Genomic DNA, 17,270 nt, shown 5'->3' on the forward strand with positions numbered 1-17,270 from the left:
ATTCGGCCAGCTATGTGGTCGGATCTGGCCTGTGAGACCATCCTGGAAAATAGCTATCGCTATTGCTAATGTAAGGGGCCAGCCCCACATTGCTTCGGCCAGGTCTACCTGCATTGCTTCAGCCCGGTCTATCCAAAGCGAAAATCATGCCAGCATTAAGCTGCCCACACCCACCCAGTTGGCTACACCCATTGAGTGGCATCAAGCTGGCCAGGCCCACTCAGTCGGCCATCCCCCCCCCCCCAAGGTCAACCACAGCCCTGATGCGGCTCTCAATGAAATTGAGTTTGACACCCCAGTTCTACAGGAAAGCCATTAGATTTTAGAATTTAGATTTGTTTATATATACCAAGGTGCATTTGAGTTAAATGAACACTAAATAAAATAAAAATACTAAAGGAATCCACTATTATATATAACATTTTTCTGCTAAACTCTATTATTCAAGCAGGCACATTTAGTTTTATAAACCACCAGTCATTTCACTTCAGTAAAATAACAACTTAATTAACAACTTTGAACACTGTTTTATTTACTGGTAGTGTGTGTGTGTGTGTGTGTGTGTAAAGAAAGTACATTTGTTATTATTTTAAATTTCACATAAAGTTGACTAAGATGAGCAAAAAGGAATCAAAAGTTTAAAAGCATATTATACCATTCACACAATTTGGTCAGCTTTTTGAAATGAGTCTGCCAGAATAAAACTTAATTCTAATTAGCATCTAATTTTGATATTTGCTTAACTTCTTCAACCACATGAAAGTTCTTCACTTTGTCTAAAACACTTCAAGCTTTTGGAAGATAACTGAATTTCATAGTGATTTTGAACTTCTGAAAACTAACTTTGAAGCAGATGACTTGTTTTTTCATCATGCCATGTAACATTATAGCACATAGGAAACATGCCTTTCTGGACATTCAATAATTTTAATGTTGTCAATATTGTCAATGTAACTATTAAAAACTATTTCAGTGAACCTGGGGCGGAGCCTATTCTTGTATTCATTCACAGCACAGAAGTTGTGAAAGCCTAGCTTGTTTGTATCTGAACCTTGGGGGAGAAAGATATACAATGGTAACTCCTTACATTTAGACAATGTCAGATGTCTTATGAAAAACTGCTGTATAGGTTTATGTTTCTGACGATGCACCTTCATTTTCATTCTTACTGCAGAAATTACTAACTAGGTCCACGATGTAAACTGTAGTTGGGTTGCATCAGTAAAGCTGAAATGTAAAATAAATTTCTCTCCTGTTTCTACAAGCACAGGAATAAGAGGATTTAGATTAAAACCGTGATGGCAAACCTATGGCATGCGTGCCACAGGTGGCACATGGAGCCGTATCAGTGGGCATGCAAGCCGTTGCTCTAGCTTGGCTCCAGTGTACATGCATGTGCTGGCCAGCTGATTTTCAGCTGGCCCGCCCACAGCTGCTCTTCCCAGGAGTCTCCACGTGATACCAGGTAAGTATAGGGCCCCCACAGAGGCTATGGGAGGGCTTTTTCAGTCTCCAGAGGGCCTCTGGCCTCAGGAAAGCCTCTGGACGGTGAAAAAATGGACCTACTGGACCCACTGGAAGTTATGAAATGGACATTTCAGGCCTCTGGAAGGTCTCGGGGGCGGGGAGGCTGTTTTCGTCCTCCCCAGGCTTTACAAAAGCCCTGTGTGCATGCGCGGGGTAGCAGGGAATGTCACACATGCATGCATAGGGGGCACGGTGATTAAATTATTGGTGTGGGCATGCATGCGTGCTGGATAGCGCACATCCGTGTGCTTTTGGCACCCGAGGCGAAAAAGGTTCACCATCACTGGATTAAAACAAAAAGTCTTAATGAAATGCAAAATTACTCTTCCTAATCTACAATTCTAGTTGCAGTTGGATCATGTCATGGCTCGCCTTTACTAAGATCTCAAATATTACAAACATGAAACCAAGGAAATGATAAACAAGAAAACATACTTAACATGAGTTTCAATACATATTTCAGCCAGGTGAATGTTTACTGTATTATGATTAGAATTCTGTTGTGAGGTTCAGAATAAAAAAAAAAAAATACTTTCCAGTAAATATTAAATAAAAGATTAAGAAGGAAAATAAATATTGGCATCCTTGGAAACTTAAAGCTCTTTCAACATTTTTTTTTGCATATTTAAATGCTATTAAATATTTTAAGAGTAAATATGCAGCTTAAACTTGGTAACAAAAATCTAGTGCTTGAAACCAAGAAAGGAGGTATAGCATATCTCAAAAATCCAAAGTGGAAAGTTTTCTGTCTTATGTCATGAGTAGCAGTTTCAATGACATTTAGCTCCTTTCGGAGATTTCATCTTGAGTAATTCCTGACTCTTGCTGCTTGCATGAGGAGGCAACAGTCACCTCAGTTGCCTCATGCAGCAGTTTGGCCCCTTTTCGTTGTGGCAAGATAGAAAAAAAAAGCTTCTTCCCAGTTCTTCTTTTCCAGATAGGCCAAGATGATTTCAAATACTATGAGAAAAAGAAAACCACTTTTTTTAAAAAGGGAAATATTTGATCAGGTAAGAAAATTAGATAATAAAGATAATAAAACAAATTATTAGAAGCTTCTACAGTAACCACAAAATTATCTTATTCTGACATATTTGACATATTGTTATTAATAATGATTAATTGGAAAAGAAGTCAGCATGCTATTGTTCTTAAGTGGAGAAGTAACTATTTTAATGTTTTTCTTCCTAGGTTCTGTAATATGGCAAACATTTTAAATCATACATCTATAAAGAGGATTGATGTTTAAAACCTATTTCTAAATGGGATATACTGCATTAATCTAGACTGCAGATAAGAAAAATAGACTCATCAAAATCAATTGCATTTTTAACATCTAACTGAACTTGTAGCCTGTATGTTATGGGGAATTGAGAAAACAGGTTACTCTGGAGATCTGTTTGCGATATGATCACTATAGCTCTGTGATGGCAAACCTATGGCACGTGTGGTGGAAGTGGCACACCGAGCCATCTCCCCAGGCACGCCAGCCATCGCCCCTTGCTCTTCTGGGTTCCAGACCACATGGACTTCTCGCGTGCAGGAGAGCCAGAAACTGAAGAGCAGCTCCCTAGAGTGCGTGTGCATGCTGGGAAGCTGAACCTGTGCGCGTCAGGCAGTTGCCCTTCGCATGTGCATGCGGCATCCATGCCAGAAACTGGAAGACCAGGTGACCGGCGCACATGTGTACACCAAAAAAACAGAAGCTCAGCTTTCTGGGTGTGCCCATGTGCACCGGGAAACTACTCTTCTGGTTTCCAGCACTCCCCGGCGTGTTCTCCTGTTTTGGCACTTGATGCCAAAAAAGTTCACCAACACTGCTATACCTGAGGGCAGGGTGGAGACCCACTGCATTATTTCTGAGGGTATGTAATAAAAATAAGATCATAACCACTTCATACTGTATATACCCAAGCAGTTTCCTGATTTCTACTGTCAGCAAAATATCTGTAGCATCAAAACTTTCTTCTGGTACATTGTACTGCATTTTTTCCTGGTTGGGAAGTACTTCTGTAGCTTCTCTGCCCCTGTGATTTACTTTACTGTGATTTGAATTGTTTACTGACAGTTGCACTAAACAATGTGAAGGAGCAACTAGGAAAATATGTTAAACAGGTGTGTATTGTGAATAAAATTCATTCATTCATTAAGTAATTCAGTGATGCACAGTGGCTATTTAATATATTACAGTGATAATACACAAATATTACTGGTAGATAAACTGTTCTCCAGGATTTTGAGAACTAGACAACTGTGTGCTGTAGTAATTAAGTGCTTGTCAAAATATTCAGTATTTATCAGAAATCACAACTGGAAATAGTAATTGCTTCTGACATTATAAAGCATAAAAATTTCATTTACAAAACGTAGAATCAATAATAAGGAGAAAAAAATTCTTACCATGATTGACTGCCAGAACTTTCCTGCTGTTCATTTTCACAAAGTTTCCTAGGGGGAGCTGTGCAGGCCTTATACCTTGTTCTTTTGCTCTTTTGTATGTAATTCCCTGTAAGCAAAATAGAGAAAATGACTATTTGTTATTAATTTACATTGCCTGAGATTATCACGTAATTTATTTATAGTGAATTCACCTTATTTTTGCATAATAAAATGTATGCATCACACAGCTTTACAGCATGATTTACAGATGTTTCATATTATAGAACATTCATATAGATGTTTCATACATTTTATAGAGCATTAATTTATAAAAGATACCAATTATTAAGCTATTATATATATAACCTAAAATGCTGAGAAACGACTTCACTTTTATTTTCATGGCTTATATACAAAGTTAACTAATTAACTATGTATTCACCAAAATAAATAGTTTCTTTATGAACTGAACCAAAGCTGATATGGAGAGAAACACCTCAAAAGATTACTGGCTTTTTTTCTTAAATTGTGCACAAATTTGTTGTGTTTGTCAAATCCATTCTATGCTATAACCTCACTTCCACAAATATTGGACTCACATTTTCAATAATGTCCCAAAACTACCCATATTAACCAATAACAGCTGGTGAAGCTAAAAAAAATATATCCCTAGACTATGACTTGAAGGCAGATCATCAGAAACCCATAAAAATTATACAAGCTTTTTAAAGAAACAGTAAGAGGATGACAAATGATAATGGACATACCAACCATTCAACAGCTTGCCGTATTTACACATCCTACAGATTTTCCTGTAAACGTATGCCTATGTATGCTATAAACAGTGTTATTAGACACTTTTATTAGACACTAAATTCCTTTGGCATTTATTTTTAATACTAGCAATACAATAAACATGATTAAAATAACAGAATGTGTATTGGATGAAATACTAACCACACAAATGCACCGCTGACATGCTGTTATTTGTGTTACGGAGCATAGCTGTGTTGTGATAATATGCTGTCCTGTGACCATAATAAAGATCTGTAGTGTGACATTATCTACAGAAATTTCATTTACTTATGGAATGGTATGGATCCTCTTACTTGAATGAATAGTTCCTGCTGGTGAACTTGGGAGATCAGCACTTGAGCCCCTGAGAAGTCAGTGCAGGTGCCTCAGGGCTCAGTGGTCTCCTCCATATTACCATATTTTTCAGAGTATAAGCCGCACAAAGATTTTGAAGAGGCAATTTTTTAAAAAAAGTTTTTGCGCTCTACAGACCTCCCAAAAATAGCCTGTTTTTCACGAAAACAGGCCTATTTTTTGTCAAAAAAATGTTATGCATAGCCTTTAGGAGGCTTGTAGAGTGCTCCTGGGGGCTGGAGGAGGGGGTCATAAACAGCAAAAAATGACCTGTTTTTTGCAAAAATGGGCCCAGTTTTTGTCAAAATAATTGCACACATAGCCTTTAGGAGGCTTATAGAGTGCTCCTGGGGGCTGGGGGGAAAAACGAGCAAAACACGGCCTGTTTTTCACTCATTTTTGCCCTCCCCAGCTCCCAGAAGCATTCTGGAAGCTCCCAAATGGCATGGCCATTTTTACAAAGGGAGCAAGGTTTCGGGAGGCCAAAAATGCTGTATTCAGTGTATAAGATGCACCCAGATTTTCACCCTCTTTGGGGGGGAGGAAAGGTGCATCTTATACACCGCAAAATACGTTATTTAAAGGTGCGTGAAAACCCCTAGGGGAAATTGTTCAGAAGTTTGGGCTGAGATATCACTTTATATGCTCCTGAAAGGAGTTTGCCGTGACTTCAGGATTTACGGCATCTCCAGGACAAAAGGGTGGAAACCATGGTCAGAAAGTCTTCACCCAGCTCCATCTGATATGCCAGTGTAATCCTACTTGAACCAAAATGTCTCTTGATGATAGGAACTGATGCTCTGATTTGGTCAGCCTATTGTAATGCGCCCCGTATGAGGTCGTCTTTGAAAATGATCCAAGAAACTACAGCCAGTACATAATGTAGTGGCTCCTAACAGGTTTGGATAGCATCCATTTTGAACTCATACTGGTTATGTGTAGGTTTTCAGGCCCAATTCAAAATACTTTTAAATATTTTTATAATTATTAATGCAGCTTCAGGATATATCGGGCATGTGAAAGAACTGACCCCATCTATTTTGCCTGTAAATAAAAGAGGGTCTACCACTTCTTAGGTGCATGGGACATGTTCTAAATAGGCCTCCTCAATGGTAACCCCAGGTTTACTCTTTCCCCAGAAGCACGAATGGCCCCCAATTCTGCTGGCATATTGTGAATAAGTTAAAAGTTGTTTAATTCTAATGAATGGTCAGCCCTTAGATCAGTTTCAAAAACATCTATGAGATTTATTGACAGCTGTCCAACATATAATATATAAAAGTCCAACTTATCCAATTATGTTTTTGATTTTTACATTTGACTTTGTTATACCCTAAACTGTGGTGCAGGATATAAATGAAGACAAATACTGTACATTCCAATGACTCTCACCATGATCAGTACTAAGGGATGTTTTAGTTTAATAACACATGGACAGTCACAAATTCTCCAAACTGAATTACATTCATATAAATCCCATTTAATTTTCCATTAATTTTTACCATGTTTCCCTGAAAATAAGGCCCAGTTTCCCCCACTCCAAAAGACGCATTAGGGCTTATTTTCAGGGAAACGTGATATCTTAGGGCATTAGGGCTTATTTTCAGGGAAACGTGCTCTACATGGGGCTGCCCTTGAAGTGCATCCGGCGGCTGCAGTTAGTCCAGAATGCGGCCGCCCGAGTGATAGTGGGCGCACCGCGGTTCGCCCACATAACACCCATCCTCCGCGAACTGCACTGGCTACCTGATCTCCGGGTGCGCTTCAGGGTCCTGTTGACCACCTTTAAAGCCCTTCATGGTAGTGGATCTGAGTACTTGAGAGACCACCTTCTGCCGATTACCTCCCTTCGACCGATAAGATCGCACAGACTGGGCCTCCTCCGAATTCCATCTGCCAGTCAATGCCGACTGGCGACTACACGGAGGAGAGCCTTTTCTGTTGCAGCTCCGACCCTGTGGAACGATCTCCCCGTTGAGATACGCACCCTCACCACCGTCCAGGCCTTCCGCGCAGCCCTTAAGACCTGGCTATCCCAACAGGCCTGGGGATAAGTCTTCGATTTGCCCCACCCGAGTGTGAATGTTGAATGCAAGTTGTGTTTTTATTATTTTACTTATTTTGTGCACATATTGTTTGTTTTGAATTTCACCCCCCCCCCCCTAATGATTGTAAGCCGCCCTGAGTCCCCTCAGGGAAAAGGGCGGCCTATAAATCCAAATAAACTAAACTAAACTAAACTAATATCAGGGTGATTATCCCAGCTGGCGTCCCCCCTCTCCCCCAGTACGCATAGTCTAGAGTTGTGCAGCCCATGCAAGTTGATTATCTGTCCAAGCACCACAGGGAGGCAGAGATGCAGGGGGGAAGCAGGCAATTTGGACGCGGCGTGCAGGCCACGGAAAAACTGAGTCAGTGGGCTGGAGCGGGCAGTTGGCCTTAGGAGGCTCATCTTTGTGCAGTGGCACCAACACGGGGGGTTGGGGAGGGAGGGAAGACTAGCATTCCTGGGCCAGAGGCAAGCCAAGAGATGCAAAAATGAGCCTCTCGGAGCTACCTGTCCACTTTGTCCCACTATCTCTCGGCTTGCCTGCGGGGCACACCAGGATCACCTGCCTCTTCCTCTGGACAGGTAATCACCTGTGCTGTGTGGGCTGTGGCTACTGCTGGACACCATCAGCCCATTGTCCCACACATATTAGGACCATGCTAGAAATTAGGCTAGGGCTTATTTTCTGGTTAGGTCTTATTTTCAGGAAAACATGGTAGACATCAATAATATTTTTTTCAAGTATGCATGCACATTTAATTAATCATCTACCTTGTGATGATTGTGATCAACCAAGCCTCCAATAACATAGGCTTTTGATTCATCTAATTCACTCAAGACATCTGGAGAATCTGAGGTGAGGTAAACAAGATCTTCTTTTTTCACGAACTCACTATAATGAGCTGATTTAATTTGAATATCCTTCAAGACATAAACACAAAGACATAAATTATTTTTAAACTACAGATTTTTCACTACTTTGAATATGTGTGTGTGTGTGTGTGTATGTAACTCTAAATAGATACCTTTCACCCTGGCTTGGCTGATAAGGAGTCGAACTCTGTGGCTTAGTGGTTAACACATCTGCCTAAGATGCAATACAACACAGGTTCGATTCCCAGTAAGGGTATAGCTAGCTGATGAGAGCTAAATAGCTTGAAATAGATCTATACTAGTCTCCCTTTAATTATTTATCAGCACAAATACAACAAATGTAACAAAAAGGCAACAGTAAAAATATTGGGTTTCTGTCTGGATGGTCTCTTGTGACGAGCCGAAGGACAGAGAATGGAAGTAGTGATCTTCCTCCCATATTTGGGCATACCGGGGGTTGTAACTCTAAATAGATATATACATAAATGCATACACACACACACACACACACACACACATATACATATAATGTTAAATGAGCCGAGGTGGTGCAGTGGTTAGGGTGCAGTACTGCAGGCCACTTCAGCTGACTGTTATCTGCAGTTCAGCAGTTCAAATCTCACCGGCTCAAGGTTGACTCAGCCTTCCATCCTTCCGAGGGGGGTGAAATGAGGACCCAGACTGTGGGGGCAATATGCTGACTCTGTAAACCGCTTAGAGGGCTGAAAGCCCTATGAAGCGGTATATAAGTCTAACTGCTATTGCTATATATCTATATCTATATCTATCTATCTATCTATCTATCTATCTATCTATCTATCTATCTATCTATCTATCTATCTATATTCATTCATTCATTCATTCATACATTCATTCATTCATTCATTCTATGCCTGTACTAAGAAAACTATACCAGTAATGGCTAACCTTTTTGTTGTTGGGTGCCAAAAATGCAAATGCGCAATAGCACACACATGTGCCGGCACCCATAATGCAAAGCCTCCCCCGGCCCCCCGGAGGCCCTCTGAAAGCAGGAAACGATCATTTCTGAACTTCTGGTAGGCCCATTGGATCCATTTTTTACCCTCCTCAGGCTCTGGAGGCTTTCCTGAAGCTTGGGGAGGGCGAAAATCCGCTGTCTGGCATGCGCACTGGAGCTGACGGCTCATGTGCCAGCAGGTATGGCTCTGTGTGCCACCTGTGGTGTGTGTGCCATAGGTTCACCATCACAGATCTATACTATAAATAGAATATTGGAAAGATTATAGCTAAAATGAAGAAGGCACTTATTTGTAAGTCACTCAGTCATCATAAAATAGAGGCAATCTTTGACTTATGACCATAATTGAGACCAAAATTTCTGTGGCTAAGCAAGACAGTGAAGTACATTTTGCCTCATTTTATGACCTTTCTTACCACCGCTGTTGTGAATCACAGCAGTTATTAAGTTAGCAACATGGTTGTTAAATGAATCTGATTTCCCTGCTGACTCTGTCTGTCAGGTATCAAAGGGTGATTACATGACCTTGGGACACTGCAACTTCACCAACACATGTCAGTTGCTCAACATTTGAATTCTGATCGTACCATCATAGGGAAGCTGGAAATGGTCATGCAGGTGATGAAGAGTCATAAGTTACTATTTTCAGTGCCATTGCAACTTCAAATGTTCACTAAATGAACTGTTGTAACTAAAATGAAATCAGTAGTTTCATTTTACTGAAGGCAAAGTTCATAGTCTAGCAATCTGACAATTGATAATGTTGAGACAGTTCCCGTCAAATTCAAATCAAAGAAATTGATCCATTTTTTAAAAATTGTAATAATTAATTAAAATTATATACTTAAATTGCTAGCACCTTCCAATTTATCCATCCCTTGTCTGTTTCATTCATATTGTCCTTCAGCTGTCCTCCGTGACTAGTCAAGTAAAACTAGGGAATAAAAATGCATGCAACATTTATTGATTATTTTGTAGGAGCATATATTTCATATTTTACACATTTTAGTTTCACCTCAAACAGGTCAATAACTTAAAGAGCTGGAAGTCCAAAGGGGTGTTTTTTGTACACACTTTAGGTGATTCTGCGATGTTACATAAAGACCCAAATAATGTTTGGCAAACGTTAGACAGACTATAGATGAAATAAGAAGTATGGAACCATATAACCCTACCAAGAATTAGTTTATAAAGTTTTTATAACCATCCTGGCATTCACTAATGTCATGTGCAATATAAGTTGTCAAGTACAACTTGGTAGAAAAAACCTCCCAAGCTGCTCAGTGGAATGCCTTTTCCATGAAATCTGCAGTGTATCTGTATGAGGTGTCACATCATTTATGAGGCTAGATATGGCCTGTGCCTTGCTGCGCAGTTGCTATATTAAAGTTCATACAGTGGCTAGGTATGATTTAGTGCAGTGGTTCCCAAAGTGGGCCCTGGGGACTTAGGGGGGTGCTAAGAGGCAAGGTGGGGCAGCAGGAGGGCGCTAAGAGGCAAGGGGGACGGCAGGGGGGCACTAAGAGGCAAGGAATGTGGCAGAGGAGTGCTGGAGGTGGCCCCGTCGCAGGGTGCAAGACTCTACTTGGAATGACAGGGCCATAGAAGGGGTTATAGTGTGTTGTGTGTAAATAACAAGCCCCAGAAAGGCCATCCAGCCTCCAGCGAGAGCCTTATACCAGCGATAGGAAAGAAAACGGAGAAACGCACACCTATGTGCATTTAAAAGCAAAGCAGAGAAGCCAACTCATTTTTTTCCCAAGGCTCCTTCTCCCCACTTGGGAGCTCCTCTCGAAATCCTTACCCACAAAGCAAGGATTTTTCCTGGCTATCCCATTTTGCACCCCTCCTCCCTGATTTATTTATTTTTTAAAAACCTGGATTGAAAAAAGTAGAAAGATATGGAGAGATCTATTGAATGGACTACTATAAACTACCTTTAGCCATATTTTATATTTTTCTTCTTATCTCAATGGATTAACGTCTTTCCTTACCACTTCTTGCTCCTTTTCTCTGTATGTGTGCATTGTTACCTAAGACATTTTGTAGCATGAAAACAAACCCATGGCAATCAGTACTTTAAATTATCCATAGCATGTGTAAACTCACGATAGGTATGGCAACTATATTTTGACACATGGACATTTGTACTGTCACATATCTAGAAATCTTTAAATTATGTTTAAGTATGCTAAAAATGCAAGTATAATAATAATGTTACATTAAAAGTATCTTTCATATGTATTGCATAACACTAAGAAAGTCATCAAAGAAGGATATTTGGAGGTTACTTGGACTGACATACCTGAACAGGATGAAGTGCTTTACGATTTTCTGCGTAACACCTCTGAATTTGCTTGTGAAGTTTCTTGACATCCTGTATATAATACAATTTGTTTTTATACTGTTCTTCAGAGAAAGCATCACAAAATGCTTTAACCAAGAGAGTCAGAGAGACGCTAAATAGAAAGAAAGGAAGCTTTTAACCAACAGAAATTACTTCTAAAACATATACCTGGAGAAAGCATACTAGAAGTATAGAGGTTTTCTGAGCTCGCTCACTTTTTTTTCACTAGCTCATCACTCTAAAAATCATCTAGATAAAGCCAACAATCTGATTAAAGATATCTGGGCAGCAATGCTGCATACATGGCCAAGTATATTATGGCTTCGAAATGATGCCTAAGTGAATGAAATGAAAAATGACAATATTTCTAAAATTAAACTATACAAGCAATTTATAATTTACACAAATTTTTCTAAACCTATTGAGAATATTGGTAGTTTTTGTCATGTAACACTAACATACATATGACAGCCAGTCTGGTGACATGGTTAAGGAACCAGGCTGGAAAACAGAAGATCGTGGGTTCTAGTTGGGCAAGACATTTCCCAAAATCTTGTTAAAGTAACTGCAGGGACTAGTCCAGGCAGTTGTGAAGAGTTAATGCTGACCCAAAGGCATACACACAAAAATGAAGCATACATTTTGTACTAGGTTAAACCTTACTTCTTCAGTCCTGTTCCTTCATTAATTCTACATTAATTCCTCAAGTTTTTAACATTTTTCCAAAAATTCTTTTGAATGAATTTAGTTCAAATATTAATTTCCATTGCTAAACAATGTGGTCAACAAAGTGCAATGTCACATGACTGCATCTCTTAGCAACAGCAATCCTAGCAGGGCTTATTACCATTGTTAAGTGAGAATCATGGGTTATTTAAATGAGAACATCTCATTCACATTCTCATGATTGCAACGAGCCTCCCCCAAAATCAGTGTAGAAGTCGGCAGGAAGTCTCAAGTCCCCAGGGGCTTGCAGGAAGGAGGGCGAGCATTACAGAGTGAGGCAAGATGGAAGGATACTGCAATAAGTGCTTATGGGATGGGGATGAGATGCTGCTGTGAGGCATGAGTGTACATGGGCTTGGAATTGGCTGCTGTAGCAAGCTGTGAGTGCATGTTGAGTGGGGAGGAGAGCTGCTGTGATTGTGTGCAGGTTGGAAAGAGAGTGCTGTTGCAAGGTGCGAATGTGTGGGAGCTAAAGAGAGATTGCTGATGCAAAGAATAAATGCGGGTAAGCTGGAGGGGATGCTGGTGTAAGGTCCAAGTACCTGAGGGTGGGGAAAGAGGGCTGCTGCAAGGCGCAAGTGTGTTTGGATGGGGGAAGGGTTGAGGCCTGACCTCATACCAGGGGTGGGTTTCTTGCCCCGTTCCAACCAGTTCGGTTGGAACGGGGCCGGCGGCGTCCTCGTGCACGCGTGCGGTGCACGCATGCGTACTAGCGTCTGTGCGATGCTCCAGCTGCTCCTGGAGGATCACGCAGGCGCTGTATGCGTCCTGCGCATGCGTGGAAGCACAGAACTCGTCAAAACCGGGTAAGAGGAGCGCGGGCGGGTGGGTGGGCCCTTCGCCGTTCCCGGAAGTTACTTACTTCTGGGTTCGCCGACCAACTGGTTCGCAGGGACCGCCGCAAACCGGTTGAAACCCACCCCTGCCTCATACTAACAGAGCATGAGCTCTGTGGCAGAGTTCCTCAGGGGAAAAAAGTGGTGGGAACAATTTGCAAGCTTCCCTGCCAGCTTAAAACGTCACTGTAATTTCGAACAGTCACAGTCTGTTGTCATTAACTCCAGATTACCTATATTTTGGGGATTTTGGAAAATAACTTCAAAATCTAAATGATTGCAATGAGTTGACAATAACTTGATATAATATTTTAATCCATCCATCAGTTAAGACACTTGGAATTTGTTCTTAAATATCATTTCCATTTACCTTTAATTCCATTAAATTGTCAAAACTGCAGTCTATTATAAGCCGAAGTGGACTTGGAACAATATCCCTACGCATACGTTTCCTGACACTCCCTTCACTGTTTGATTCCAGCTGAGACTGGCGCTCCATTTTTCTCTTCAAGCGTTTTTCTTTACGTTTTTGCCTGAAATGGAAACAAAACTTTACTATATTACTCACTAATGAATCATGAGTCTATAATAATGAGTCATGAAAACAAAAAGCATATTTGAAATGTGGAAAGGAAGGCCAGAAGAAAACAAAAAGATTTGTAGATATTTATATATAACCTATTATTTCATTTGTCCAGTAAGACAACCACTTATACAGTGTGAAATCAGATAGGGTCATAAGAGTTTCCTAGAAGTCTTTCATCACACAGGATGAGAGAGAGTACACATTTGTTCACTCCTCTCCAATGTAAAGGAAGCAGAGAAAAGGACAGGATGACATCATATAATCCTCAGGCTTAGTTCTGAACTTTTTCATGGAAGAAACTGGGGAGCAATAAAATAAATCAGTCCAGAAGTGCCTAATAATAAAATCCATCCTTTTTATAAGAAAACAAACCATACTTGCGCAAGACTCTTTGTTCTTCCCATTGTTTCTGCTTTATTAGCTTCTTTCTTTGTCTTTTTGACATAGTTTCAATATTCTCCATCTTTTCCAGTGGCAATTCTTTAATTTCTACCTCATCAACGTTACATTTCACCTTTTCCTCTGTATCAGTAATGGTGGTTGTTTTAAAGTTTTCTGGTGGCATTCTTGAAGACATGAGCTTCAAAGAAAACAACAACAATAATTTGATTATTAGAAAGCTGAAGCCTGAAAGCTGAACAGAATATATATTATTTAAAAATTGTACCTAAAATATATATTTAAAACTTGTCTAAAGCAGTTGAATATAAGGATTCTCTGCCTAACATACAAATTATGAAGGGGGAAAAATCATTATTTCATAATTTGTATTAAAATGCATACACAAACACATAGAATGCCAATAAACAAGAAATAGTAAACATTCAAGACATTTGTGATTGAAATAAACAAATAGATGGGCCAAAGATACAGAATTTTGTGGATTGTAATAAAACAGGAACATTCAGAGATATTAGTTACCCTGATATATCATACATTCTATTTTGCAACCATATAATAGCCATTGTATTATTTTCAGTTTAAATATTATCTGGAGTACGTCTCCATTTTATTACTTTTACTAGAGAAATCACAAACCATTTGATGAAATATCAGTAAAGAAAATAATAATGAAGAGTTTATATGGTTGCAAAATATAGCCTTGACACTTGACACAATGAAATGGAAAAATCCCCAAATCCTAAAAAACAAAACAGAATTGTACAATGCCTTAGAAAAGGGTACTTACCGTAGCAACACTGAAAAATTGAAAAGAATTACCTCTCCTGGATCGTGACCCGTCAAAACCGCGCTTGACTAAACCGTGCTCGACTAAACCGCACCTGACTAAACCACGTCACTGACGTCATCAACAGGGCGACAACAGCCAGCGCGGAGAAAGAAGGTCACTTTAAATAGCGCCTTGAAAGCAAGCTGATTCAACTTAAGGTAAGGGTTAGGTTTAGGGTTAGGTTAAGGGTTAGGATTAGGTTTAGGTTAAGGGTTAGGTTTAGGGAGGTTAGGTTTAGGTTTAGGGGTTAATTTTAGGTTTAGGGTTTACAGCATGCTTCTGTCTCTGCGCTGTTGTCGCCCTGTTGATGACGTCAGCGACGTGGTTTAGTCGGGCGCGGTTTTGTCGGTGAACCCTCCTGGATGGCTACATAAGCATGCAGACAAACCAGGGGCAGCTTTCAAAGATTGTGTGCAAACCTGCACTGCAAAGAACCTCTTTCAAATGCTTTGTGTCAAACTGACAATAATAGGATATAAAATATCCATACTTTATTCCATTACTTTAAGAGAATATATTTTCCTGAAACAATTTAAATTGCAAGAAATGATGACTTTCAATTTTCTCCAGCAGTGTCTGGGAGTCAATTTTGTAGGTCTAGCAGAAGCATCGAGCCCCACCCTTCTACATTGGGGGGGGGGGCAGGGAAAGGTAGGGAGGATGGTAAAACGTGATAAAATACTAGTTATGTCATTTCAACAAAAGCAACAGCAGCCCAAGGATGCTCACAATTTTATCCTTTTTTTAAAATTAGGAAGCCTGGACCTTCTAATTCTAACATATATTGAAGAGATGAAGTTTGGAAGGACAGATGCTTTACATCCTTTTGTTTCCATTTCAAATTATGAACTTTACCCATAGAATTCTGAAAGTTTCAAAAGTTTTTAGTGGTTAAAGGCAGGATGGGCCGGGAGTCGCCTCGGGGAGAATAAGGAGCCGAGCGGTTCAGCCAGGCCCTGGACGGACTCTTTGGCAGCAGGGTGGGACTACAACTCCCATCGTGCCCCAGCCAACATGGCTGCCAGGCAGCGCTAGCTGGACAAAATCGGACTCGACTGCTGAAACTGTTGGGGAGGAAGGCTGAGAAGAAACGTGACTTCGCCACCGACCGAGCTAAGAAGAAGGATTTGTCTTTCTCTTTCTCCCTCTCTCTTACCTCGCAACCCAGCGCACGAACCAGGAGCAACGGCCACCGCCGAAGGACCAGGAAGCCGGGCTAGCCCTTCCCTCCGCGCCGCTGACGCCCAAGACCGCAGTGGCGCCGTTCGACGCGGACTAATGACGCACTATCTCAGTCTCGTGACGTAGTAGGCGGGGTTGTGGTGGAAAAGCTCCTCCCCGGCTCCTCGCTTTTGCGTTTTTTTAATACTGTCGTTTGTTGTTTGGGAGGGTGTTAAATCAATTTTATTTTTTATTTTACATTTAAAAAGAAGACCCTACTGCCTTTTTAAATGTATTGACCTACAAACGCTTGTCTGAAGAAGTATTTCACATCTGGTTCAATAATCCAGATGTGATTTAGTGCACGTGCTTTTGCTGTGCATAATTGATAAGACACTTAAGATAGTTCAGCGGGTTTCAAAAAATGCCCTTGGCTTTTGAATCTGCAGCATTAATGCCTGATTAGGAAGCCTACGTTACACAAGATATCTTTCCCATTCAGATATTTTCAACTGAGGATTTAGCGAAGAGGATTTAACTGTGAGATCTTGGAGTCCTAGTGGACAACCATTTAAATATGAGCCAACAGTTCTAGGCTGCATAAACAGAGGGATAGAATCAAGATTAGGTGAAGTGTTAATTCCACTTTATAATGCCTTGGTAAGGCCACACTTTGAATACTGCATGCAGTTTTGGTGGACACGAGGTAAAAAAGATGTGGAGACTCTAGAAAGAGTGCAGAGAAGAGCAACAAAGATGATTAGGGGACTAAAACTTATGAAGAACGGTTGCAGGAACTGGGTATGTCTAGTTTAATGAAAAGAAGGACTAGGGAAGACATGATAGCAGTGTTCCAATATATCAGGGGTTGCCACAAAGAAGAGGGAGTCAAACTATTTCCCAAACCACTTGAGGGTAGAACAAGCAATGGGTGGAAACTAATCAGAGAGAAGCAACTTAGAACTGAGAAGAAATTTTCGGACAGACCAATTAATCAGTGGAACAACTTGTTTCCAGAAGTTGTGAATGCTCCACCATTTGTCTGAAATGGTGTAGGGTTTCCTGCCTAAGCAGGAGGTTGGACTAGAAGACCTCCAAGGTCCCTTCCAACTCTGTTATTCTATTCTAGCTTATTTCATAGGTTGCAGAAGCAGATTTAAAATGAAAATTAATATATAAAATATACCTTCACAGAAAATATTGCTACATAGTGAGCTAATATATGGATAGGTTTCTTATAGAACTCAGCATGGCACATCACATTTTTTATCATTGGATGTTTGGGGATTGGTGGATATATTATTGTAAAAAAATACATTGCAATCACCAGATTACTACAAATGGTCATGACTGCTTACTGATCATTGGAATCAAAAGGATGCTTCTTAAATTGGATTAATCAATG

The 17,270-nt window shown here is 40.4% G+C and overlaps 1 protein-coding gene across 1 annotated transcript; it reads right to left on the bottom strand.

Moving 5' to 3' along the window:
* Positions 1-507: 507 nt before the first annotated feature.
* TRMT10A (tRNA methyltransferase 10A) lies at positions 508-16,427 on the bottom strand. The gene is given in 9 exon segments (XM_032224459.1): positions 508-2,436; positions 2,438-2,487; positions 3,928-4,033; positions 7,877-8,026; positions 9,838-9,912; positions 11,284-11,355; positions 13,258-13,420; positions 13,851-14,053; positions 15,861-16,427. Coding segments are annotated over 8 exon segments (945 nt in total). The 5' UTR covers positions 14,051-14,053; positions 15,861-16,427; the 3' UTR covers positions 508-2,307.
* Positions 16,428-17,270: the final 843 nt, after the last annotated feature.

This window comes from Thamnophis elegans, chromosome 9 (assembly GCF_009769535.1).
Source record: "Thamnophis elegans isolate rThaEle1 chromosome 9, rThaEle1.pri, whole genome shotgun sequence".
NCBI lineage: Eukaryota > Metazoa > Chordata > Lepidosauria > Squamata > Colubridae > Thamnophis > Thamnophis elegans.